The sequence below is a fragment of the Astatotilapia calliptera genome, chromosome 16 (assembly GCF_964374335.1).
Source record: "Astatotilapia calliptera chromosome 16, fAstCal68.1, whole genome shotgun sequence".
Lineage (NCBI taxonomy): Eukaryota > Metazoa > Chordata > Actinopteri > Cichliformes > Cichlidae > Astatotilapia > Astatotilapia calliptera.
Genome location: NC_137437.1, coordinates 7,064,052 through 7,075,829, shown reverse-complemented (window position 1 = coordinate 7,075,829; position 11,778 = coordinate 7,064,052). Strand labels below are relative to the sequence as shown.

General features: G+C 42.3%; 1 protein-coding gene across 1 annotated transcript; it reads right to left on the bottom strand.

Moving 5' to 3' along the window:
* Nucleotides 1-3,310: 3,310 nt before the first annotated feature.
* Nucleotides 3,311-4,510, bottom strand: LOC113007323 (olfactory receptor 13C2-like). Its single transcript, XM_026143767.2, has one exon. It carries the CDS (start codon nucleotides 4,386-4,388, stop codon nucleotides 3,441-3,443), a length of 948 nt encoding a protein of 315 aa, XP_025999552.1. The 5' UTR covers nucleotides 4,389-4,510; the 3' UTR covers nucleotides 3,311-3,440.
* Nucleotides 4,511-11,778: the final 7,268 nt, after the last annotated feature.

Below are 11,778 nucleotides of genomic sequence, written 5' to 3'. Positions count from 1 at the left end.
ACATCACTGGTACCCTCTGCAGACTCAGACTCAGCATAAACAGTTTATGAAAGACTCCACACAGCTGGGGGGCACAGGTCTTGAGGATGAGGGGACTCGCTCCGTCTGGTCCAGCAGACTTGCTTGAGTGAAGTCTCCTCATTTGCATCTCAATCTGGTATTGAGTGAAGGTGATGGGTGGGGGAGGGGTGTCAGGAAAAATACAGGAGGCAACAGCGCCATGTGAAGAGAGAGGCTGGCACAGTGGTGTGGCTCTGGATTCCAGGCTGACTACAGGTGAGGTTGTGGGGGTGGGAGGAGACACTGTAGTGTCGAATCTATTGAAAAACAGATTCAACTCGTTAGCTCTATCCTCACCTCCCTCAGCTCCACTGCTGTTGGTTGGCCTGAATCCAGTGATGGTCTTCATGCCCCTCCACACCTCTCATGTGTGGAGGGGTGTTCTGCTGGAGTTTCCACTCCAGCTTCCTCCTGTAATTGTCCTTAGCCTCTCTGATTTTGTCATTTAGTAACACCTGGACCTTCCTCACCTCCTCTTCATTGCCCCCTCTGAAAGCCCTCTTCTTGTTGTTGAGGAGGGCTTTGATGTCCTTTGATGTTCTTCCTCTACACCCCCCCCCCCCCCCCCCAATTTTTGCACATGTCGAGGAGCGTGTCAGGCTACATTTCACTGTGTGTTATACTTGTATAACTATGCATGTGACAAATAATAAAGAACCTTGAAAGAACCTAGAACCTTGAACCTTGAACCTTGATGACCCATGGCTTGCTATTTGGGTAACAATGAACAGTCTGAGCTGGAACAATGGAGTCGGTGCAGAAAGTTATGTAGTCTGTGATACACTCAGTAAGCCCATTGATGTCCTCGGCGTGAGGCTCACGGAGTGTTTCTCAGTTGGTCACCTCAAAAAAGCCCTGTAGTTCCGCTAAGGCCTCCTCTGACCACCTCCTAATGCTCCTCGTGGTCACAGGTTCCCTCCTCACAATTGGCACATAGCGGGGGGTGAGGTGAATCAGGTTATGATCTGACCTACCAAGTGGGGGGAGGGAGGAGGAGCTGTATGCATCCTTGACATTAGCATACAGTAGGTCTAGAATTTTTTCTCTCCTGGTCGGACAGTCCACATATTGTCTGAATGTTGGTAGCGTATTGTCCAGTGATACATGGTTGAAGTCACCCGAAATTACAATAAAGGCACTCGGGTGCTGAGTCTCTAACCGGGCTATGACAGAGTGGATAGTGTCACATGCAGCTGTGGGGTTAGCAGAAGGAGGAACATAAACAGCCACCATGATGACATGAGAGAATTCCCTGGGTAAATAATACGGCCTGAGTCCAACAGCACACAGTTCAATGTCGCAGGAGCGACTGTAACAGGCTGCACGCTGGTTGGCGCATGCGCACTGAAGCTTCATCTGCCCAGCTTCATCTGCCCATCACTACTGGACGAGCCCCCACTTATGTTACAACCAGGCTCAAAAGCCACAACATAAAATAAAAGATGAATACCAGAGTGTTAGTGAGAAGAGGTTTTGTCTTAAAATGGAATACCAGGTTGGCTAAAATGGCTGGTGCCACCAAGGCAAAGACAAGTGAGCTCCCCGGGAAGCTCGCCTCAGGTATGCTTTTATCCACACCTGACTAGGTGTGGCCAATTAGCACCAGCTGAAAACATTGAGATGATTAGGGGCTGCAGAGGGACGTAACAGTAGCGTATTCCATTAACCCTTTAAGACCTACCATAGAACCAAGTCCGCCAGAGCTTATATTATATTTTTACATGCTGTGGAGCCATTTTTGGGAGCATTTCAAGTTGCTATACATCAATACAACCATTATAGCCCAGATTTTAATAATATGTATTCATTAAGTGCATAGTAATTACATAAATTGCAAAAAAGTGCAATAAACTACAAAAAAATTGAAAATCGTTTTTGATTTTTTAACATATATTTGTAGTTAGAGAAATTTAAGAGGCTTATCCCTCATAACTGTAAATACAAAAAAGTTGCACAAAATAGTTTCCCACCACAGGAAATTTATTTTGAGTGTCTTCATAGTTTTATTTTTGAAATACACCAATTTTTATACACTGCAGGAAAAACGAAAATAAATATTATACTGCAAATTTGCAAAAAAGCAGCATATGCATCAAAATAAACTATTTCCAGCAGTGCAATATGAGTCCTAAGCATCCCAGAAACGACACAGAAAGTCATAAAGTCAAAGATAACTTTTAAAAAGAGCAGTATAGGCCCTGAGGCCCTGATCGCAAAAAAAGACTACATTTCCGCGAAAATGACGTCACTTCCGGTTTCGGCCAGGTAATGGCGGAAATGCAAAAGTTCGCGCTGACGTCTATTCCAACGTAGGAAGTGTTTTGAACAGCTGATCAGACCGGCAAAGCGTGTTTCTGGAATATTATGTTTTTGTTCCTGCAAGAGCTTTTTATGCAGTTTTTGCAAAGCTTTATGTGGAAGGAAACCGTGACCTAGGACAAGCTGATGGCACAATATGTAAGTACAACTCCTCCGGCTAGCTTACGTGGTTGCAGTGCTACCGGGATTTAAAAATAGTTACGCATAACAGAGCGTTCCCGCTCCGATCGGCTCTAAAGGGTTAAGTTACACAATGTGTGTGCATTCTGAATACTTTGGATTACTTAATATATTGTCATGCTTTTTACAACTACATACTATTGTTGTGTGATTTATTACTATTACTGAAGACTGCTCACCACTGAGCTAACATTGTTAGCTGGTGTTAGCTGAGGTTAGTCCTTACAGAACTGCAAATAATTATTTGCAGCTAGCAGGTTGTTCATGCTATAACAACTAAAACAAAGTAACTGTAGTAGGCTAACTTTAGTTTTTAAAAATGAACTTACTTCCTGATATTTCTTTAGGTTGGAGGTGGAGTCTTTTGATGCTGAGAGCAGCTTGGTTGCTGGCAAACAGAGTTTGTGTTAAACAATCAGATTTCGCCCATCCCTTTCTTCTTTAAATATCAAGAGGTGTCTGAATTTCTAAGTAAGAAATGAATTCCTGCCCGTGCACTGCTGGCTCTGTTATGTTGGCTATGGGTCCATCGTGTAACTGACGCCATGAACATTAACAGTACACTTACATCTACACCAGAGACTGCACCCCCTGACATCCCTGCAACATCACCATCAAATTTGCAGATTATACCACTCTGATGGGGCTCATCACCGACGATGACGACACTGCCTACAGAGATGAGGTCCACTGTCTGAAAGAATGGTGTAACTACAATACCCTTCTTCAAAAACACAACAGTGATATGTTTTAAACTTTACATTTTCTTGCATTTCTTGTTCATACATAAAATATATAAACATGATAGTTTGGATGATTTCATGTTGTCATATGAAAAGTGTTTTAAGTAACTGCAGCCAAAAAATAACAGCAATGTTGTACTAGGCATTTACTTTTAATACAAGGATTGATTGTGGCCTGGAAAAGAACCTTTTCAGGTGTTTTGAAATTTTTTTCATTTTGAGTCCATAGATGAATGGATTAAAAATAGGATGATACAGAACTACTTGTAATGTCATTACTATCCGTACAGTTTTTGGAAAATTTGTTTCCACCCGAGCTATGCTTACATCATACACAAAAAACACAGAAGCACTGATTAAAACTAAAAGATGGGGTAAACAAGTCTCTGCAGCTTTCTTCTGAATTTCTTTACATCTTTGATAAGAGACTATAAATATTTTTGTATAAGTGAAAACTATAAAGAGCATAGGAAGTACTGCAAGATCTAGTAAAGCAACCACACCAAAGATGGTAATTAATCTTGATCTTTCACACAGAAGAGTGTAAACTGCATTGTTACAAAATATTCCCTTTATATTAAAGTCACACAGTTTAATGTTAGCACTCCCTATTGCTTGGACTGCAATATGACAAGCAGGTACAAGCCAAGCTATGATCAGAAAAATACTCACAGTGGTTTTTCTCATGATAATATGATATTGCAGAGGTTTACATATTGCCACATATCTGTCATAGGCCATGGCAGCCAAGAGAAAGAACTCTGAACCACCTAGAGTGTAAAACATAAAAAACTGAAAGAGACAGGCTGAATATGTTGTGACTTGTTTTTCAGATAAAAAGTCAATCAGGAGTTTTGGGTAAATAGTTGTACTGTAAAGAACAGAGTTCAGTAATAAAGCTGCAATGAAAATGTACATAGGCTCATGAAGGTTTTTATGAATGCAGATTATGTACATAATAGTAGAATTAGTGCAGATTATTAGACTATATAATGCAAACATAATAAAAAAGAAAACATATCTGTACTTGTTAATGTCCACATACCAGTCCAGAGTTACATATGTAAAATTTAACTCTTGATCCATTATTGTCTTCAAAAACTATTTAATAAAAAAAATAAACTGAATAACCAGACTACATAAAACAATTTAAAAAACCAAACCAAACTAAACAAAATTACAGTAACATAAACCCTGTGTTGTGTGTCCTGTTCATAAAGATATCTGAACTTGAATTATATCTTTATCATTCATGAACCACATATACATAATGAATCATGTGAGTCTTGAGAAGGTTTTTATCAGGTTGATTCATTCTCCAGAGAGGAGGAGGTCTAAAATGGCATTGCTCAGCCTCTTATAGTTGACTGTACACGGTGTGTACAATTAATGTGTCCAGCCAATGAGTTCACTGTGGGCATTTAGGATTATCTGCTCTACCTTGTGTTTTATTTCAGTGCTGTACTGACCACACATACCTTGGAAATGCATCAGCTACTTTTATGTTTTTTGTCACAGTGAAGAGTTCCATACTCAGCACTTTTGCTTGTACTGGCTGCATCTGACTCTGGTCCACAAATGTCCAATGTGTGTTGCTTTTACACAGGTAAACCCACATTTTGTTAAGTTAATGGCCAGTCAGTCTACAAAGAGATGTTCAATAAAAGAATGATTGTGCAAGTACATTGTCCACCTAAACAGCATGACGTTCCAGATGACTAACTACAATTTTCAAAATCTTTTACAAAGTTTTGAATTCACTGTGGAGGACTATTCTCTTGCGTGCCTAAGTTACTGATCAATGCAATTAGTCCACTATTAGTCTTGTACATTGCCAAGCATTCCAGTATCCAGTATGTTTGGGAAATTGAGCCATAGGCTTTTTTGTAGCCTGTCTCTGCTTTGCTGGAGTTTCTCTTCACCCTAGCAGAACGAGCTGTGAACCATTATTTGGTGGTTTCAAGAGACTCAGTTATGAACATCTTGTTGTACCTCTTTTTGATCCCGGATCTGTCTCTCATGACCTGCTTTCTGCACCTGAGTTAACTAGTGAACATCCATCTAGGATTCCCTGATTTTAGCTTACAGCCTTCTTCTCCATGGGGGGCTTACTCTACGTGCATGCTTGACCCGAGTGCTTCTAGGATTACTGTGAAAGTGACGAATATGAGCTCATTGGTTTAGTGACACTGGCAGTAGAGATGATACATAGAGCACTTTTCACATCTGCAAAGGTGGGAAAATAGCATCTTGGTTTATCGTTATCTTGAGTCTAGGCACAGTCTTCATCCTCAGCTCAGAAAGTGCACTTGCTATTATAGGTCACTAGGCGTAATCTAGTTCAGTTTCACTGCTCTTTTCTGCCAGGGTTGGCTCATTGTTTAAAATGCTGCTTACTACTGTTCCCATTGCACTCTAGCCTGTGGAGCTCCAGCTTTTATAATAGCTGCTTTCACTCTCCCTATCTTTTCCAGCTCTGCCTTTAGTATTTCTCAAGCTTTAGTCTTCCTTTTTCCTGATGTTGATATCACTTGGTATAGCTACATCTGTCACTAAAGGCTTTTTACTTTGCCTTTCCACCCTCCGGTCATGTTCACCTCCTGCCCCTTACTTTAGTGTTCCCGGTCAAAATCGACTGGTCCGTTTTAGCTGCTCTTAAATTAACACAAAAAACATTTTTAACCACCAAATTCAGTTCAGTGGGTCGCTCACTGGGTTGTTCAGTGGGTTCCTTAGTAGTCGTTCAGTGGTTGTTTAGTGGGTAATTCAGTGGGTTGTTCAGTGGGTTGTTCAGTGGGTCTTTCATTTGGTTGTTCAGTGGGTCACTCAGTGGGTCGTTCAGTCAGTGAGTGAGTGAATGCATGCATTCCCATTCATATTCTATGGTGGTCACGTTTGACTGGGAACACCACAGGTGTAACAAGGTTGAATAAAACACTCAAAATTCAGTGAAAGAGCTATTCATCACTTTTATATGTTCAAGTGCATAGTGTGGAGGATATCATAAAGCTTTGAGACAATAAGGCCTTGAGACAATATTTATGTGTGTTAAGTCTTAAATCGGTCAGGTTTGACCCGAACACGACGAGAAGATTACTATGTCTGTTGGTTAAAAGCCAATAGTTTGTCTGTTTCTATTTGCAGTTCCTTCAGGATCTTAGCTTGGACATTCTCAATAACCTCTGGGGATGTACAGCGTGGGCCATTTATATGGATACACCGTAATAACATGGGTTATATGGTTGGTGATATTAAAGTTCTGTTTGTGGCACATTAGTATATGTGAGGGGGCAAACTCCTCAAGATGGATGGTGACGATGGTGGCCGTTTAGAAGCCGGCCATCTTGAATACAACTTTTGTTTTTTTTCAATAGGAAGAGGGCCATGTGACACATCAAACTTATTGGTAATGTCACAAGAAAAACAACGGTGTGCTTGGTTTCAACGTAACTTTATTCTTTCATGAGTTATTTACAAGTTTCTGACCACTTATAAAATGTGTTCAATGTGCTGCCTATTGTGTTGGATTGTCAATGCAAACCTCTTCTCCCACTCTTCACATACTTATAGCAACACCGCAGGAGAAATGCCAGCACAGGCATCCAGTATCCGTAGTTTCAGGTGCTGCACATTTCGTATCTTCACACCATAGACAATTGCCTTCAGATGACCCCAAAGACAAAAGTCTAAGGGGGTCAGATCGGGAGACCTTGGGGGCCATTCAACTGGCCTATGACGACCAATCTACTTTCCAGGAAACTGTTCATCTAGGAATGCTCGGACCTGGCACCCATAATGTGGTGGTGCGCCATCTTGCTGGAAAAACTCAGGGAACGTGCCAGCTTCAGTGCATAAAGAGGGAAACACATCATCATGTAGCAATTTCAAATATCCAGTGGCCTTGAGGTTACCATTGATGAAGAATGGACCCACTATCGTTGTATTCCATATACCACACCAAACCATCTCTTTTGTTGGTCCAACAGTCTTGGAGGGATCCATCCAATGTGGGTTAGTGTCAGACCAATAGCGGTGGTTTTGTTTGTTAACTTCACCATTCACATAAAAGTTTGCCTCATCACTGAACAAACTCTTCTGCGTGAACTGAGGTTCCTGTTCCAATTTTTGCTTTGCCCATTCTGCAAATTCTGTGCGCCGATCTGGGTCATCCTCGTTGAGATGCTGCAGTAGCTGGAGTTTGTAAGGGTGCCATTTGTGAGTAGCTAATATCCACCGAAGGGATGTTCGACAATGCCACTCTCCAGTGACATGCGGCGAGTGCTACGCTGTGGGCTCTTGCTAAATGAAGCTAGGACAGCCACTGATGAAATGGCCACCATGGTCACCACCCACCTTGCCGAGTTTCCCCCCTCACATATACTAATGTGCCACAAACAGGACTTTAATATCACCAACCATTCCCATGTTATTATGGTGTATCCATATAAATGGCCCACCCTGTACAATGCCAATTCCAATGAAGTTGGGATGTTGTGTAAAACTTAAATAAAAACAGAATATAATGATTTGCAAATCCTTTTCAACCTCGAGTATATTCAGATGAATACACTACAAAGACTAATTATCTGATGTTCAACCTGATACACTTTATTGTTGTTTTGAAAATCTTCACTCATTTTGAATTTGATGCCTTCAACACATTCCAAAAAAGCTGTGACAGGGGCATGTTTACCACTGTATTATGTTACCTTTCCTTTTAACAACACCAATAAGCGTTTGGGAACAGAGGACACTAATTGTTGAAGCTGCATAGGTGGAATTTTTTCCCATTCTTGCTTGATGTACAATTTCAGTTGCTCAACAGTCCGGGGTCTCAGTTATCGTATTGTAACACATGCAGAATGTCCTTCTGAAGTAAGCAAGGATGTCCCTGAAATAGACCTTACTTGGATGGGAGCATATGTTGGGGAATTAGGGGTTGGGCAGAGTGGCAACCAGTGGCAACCATAGATAATCCTTCTGACCCTGCAACAAAATAATTCTTAAACATTCTTCACTGTTTGGATTTTATCCAGCACGTCACGCAGCCGACTCACAACAGAGGACACACTCTGGACCTGGTCATCACCCATGGGCTGTCCACCAGCGTGTCCTCTGTTGTTGACTTGGCTGTCTCTGACCACTACTGTGTGTTTTTTAACATCACCGGTTTTATTCAGCGGAAGACCTCGGTGCGAACTGTGAGGAGGCGCTATCTAACCTCTGTAGTGGCTGCAAATTTTACCAGGGTTTTAGAGGAATGCCCCCCTGTGATTTTACCTGCACCCTGCGATTTGATTTTTAGTTATTTTAACAGCAAACTGAAGAAAAGCCTTGACTCCGTTGCTCCACTCACCACCAAAAAGATTAATGTAAAACATGCATCACCCTGGAGAAACGAAGAAGTCAAAAAACTCAAAAGAAATTGCAGGGCAGCAGAAAGGAGATGGAGGAAAAATAAAAATAATATCAACCATCAAATATTTTCCGAGCAACTTAAAATGTACAATAATACATTAAGGAAGTCAAGAAATTCATACTTCGCCAAAATAATCAGTATTAACAAAAATAATCCCAAGGTCCTCTTTTCCACCATAGATCATTTATTTAACCCTGATTTTAAAAGCTCCAAAAGAACCCCCACAGACTCGCTCTGTGAGCAGTTTGCAGACCACTTCAGGGGAAAGATCAGCGCCATCAGATCTGATATTTTATCTAATCGCGATATGATTGTAAACACATCTGAGGGCTCGATTGTACCTGAGGAGACACTGGACAGCTTTGTCCTGGTTAATGCTGAGAACTTTCAGAAGGTTTTCTCCACAGTGAGACCCACCACATGTCTTTTAGATCCAATCCCTTCTTCACTCTTTAAAACACTTTATGGATTTTTTGAGGCTGAGCTTTTATACATGATGAATTGCTCTCTTCAGTTGGGTGTCTTCCCTGCTGCCTTTAAAACGGCGGTGGTGAGGCCCCTTCTGAAGAAGAGCAATTTGGATTGTAATGATTTTAATAACTACAGACCTGTATCCAACTTACCATTTTTAAGTAAAGTCTTAGAAAAACTTGTTTTTACTCAGATTACTGATTTTCTCAATGATAGACAGATCCTGGAGATATTCCAGTCTGGATTTAGGGTGAACCACAGCACAGAGACTGCTCTCCTAAAGGTTCTAAATGATCTTAGATGTAACTGGGACTCCCAAAAGCTCTCAGTCCTGGTGCTACTGGATCTAAGCGCAGCCTTTGATACAGTAGACCACGCTATTCTTTTAAACAGACTGAAACACATGGTGGGCCTCTCTGGTGCTGTACATAACTGGTTCACTTCCTATCTCTCTGACAGAACTTTTATGGTGAGTATGGATACATGCTCCTCTAAGATCCATAAAATGACATGTGGTGTGCCTCAAGGGTCGGTTCTAGGCCCTGTACTTTTTAATTTGTATATGTTGCCTCTCGGCAGTGTCATCAGGAGGCATGGAGTGAACTTCCACAGTTACGCTGATGACACGCAGCTGTACATCTCCGTGTCTCCTGATGACACCAGACCAATGGATGCCCTTTTTAACTGTATCTTGGATATAAGATCTTGGATGGCAGAAAACTTTTTACAGCTTAACCAGGACAAAACTGAAGTTTTAATTGTCGGTCCTGAGGCTCAGAGAGAGAAACTCTTGTCTAAATTAGAGGCATTTTCACTATGTCCTTCGCTACAAGTGAAAAACCTGGGTGTTATTTTTGACTCTGAGCTTGGTTTTATCCCACATGTTAAACATGTAACCAAAATTGGATTTTATCATCTAAAAAATATAGCCAGAGTCCGCCCTATTCTCTCTCGGGCCAACACGGAGATGCTGATGCATGCTTTTATTACCAGTCGCATTGATTACTGTAATGCCCTGCTCTCTGGTCTTCCTAAGAAGAATATTTCAACTTTACAACTCTTGCAAAACTCGGCAGCTCGTGTGCTGACGAAGACCAGAGGGCGGGCCCACATTACACCGGTTTTAGAATCGCTGCACTGGCTCCCCGTGTGTTTCAGGATCGATTTTAAAGTTCTTTTTTTGGTTTTTAAATGTCTTAATGGTCTTGGGCCTTCTTATCTCTCAGATCTGCTTTTACCATACGAACCCTCGCGGACCCTGAGGTCCTCTGGTACTGGCCTTTTGATTGTCCCTAAAGTCAGGACACATACTCACGGAGAGGCAGCTTTTCAGTGGTATGGTCCTCGTCTGTGGAACAGCCTGCCGGAGGAGCTCAGGGCCACAGAGAACGTACATGTTTTTAAGAACAGGCTCAAGACCCACCTTTTTAATTTAGCTTTTACTTAGCGTTTATTTATTTTTTATGCTTATTTATTCTATCCTGTTATTCTATTATTAATTTAGGATTTACCTAATATTTCTTGATTTTATTCTTATTCATTTTTTAATCTTCTTACTCTATTTATGTCATGGTCCTGCGACCATGACTCAGTGACTTTATGTTTATGTTCTTATTGTTATTACTTTCATTATTATTCATGGCTGTTTTGGGATGGTTTGTGTTTGGGATTTTAGACACTGGGTTCTGGGTTTGTGCTCCCTCTGTTGGTCCCTGGTGTTAGTGTTCCCCTGTCTCGTCAGGTTAATCAGGTCCAGCTGTTTCCCCCATCTGTGTGTGATTTCCCAGTGTCTCTTTGTGTATTTATAGCGTGTGATTTCCTCTGCTCCTCGTCGCGTCGTCTGTGTTCCTACCTGGTGTAATCCTCTGCGTGTTCTCCCTGCTGTTCTCCCTTCATGTTCAGGTTTGCCACTCCTCTGTGTAGTTTATCCCAGTTTAGTTTCGTCCTTAGTTCTGTTTGCCATCTCCACTTTGTGTTTGTTATTAACAATAAATCACCCTCACATCTGAATAAGTGCTGCGTTTTGGGTCCTCCTTCCACTCTCCACACGGCCGCTGCCCCGGACCGTGACAGTACGACGCGACCACAACATGGACCCAGCAGCGCTTAATCCATCCAGGGAACTACGGGAAAATCTCATCGATGCCACACAGGAGCTGATCGACCTGTGGCTGGAAAGCCCGGGTGGCACGTCCCAGCGCGCTGTAGAGAGGCGGCTACAGCGTCTGGTGACCGGTCTCCCATGGCTTCTGGGCTCGCTTTGTTCGTGGGAGCGGGAGTTCCTCCTTCTGGACCTCGGTCTTCACCCCCCGTCTGCTTTTACTTCCGAGCAGTCCGAGGCGGTGAGCGAGCGTCATGTTCTGGCTTCCCCAGATTCCGAGACTCTGTTTTCTGGGGCTATCCAGAGCGGGATGGGAGACTGTTCGGATCGCTTACCCACCTTCGTGGTAACGGACCCTTCGCAAGTGGGCGTGTACAGACCCTCTGTGAAACCGAGAGACTGTTTCTCTGCCGCTCCTTCTGAGCCAGGACTCTATCACCATTCTCCGGCTCAGTTCTGTGTCCAGCCACAAGCTTCCCAGTCTG

Coding starts and splice junctions, on each gene's coding strand:
- LOC113007323 (XM_026143767.2), bottom strand. CDS start 4,388: ATGGATCAAGAGTTAAATTTTACATATGTAACTCTGGACTGGTATGTG.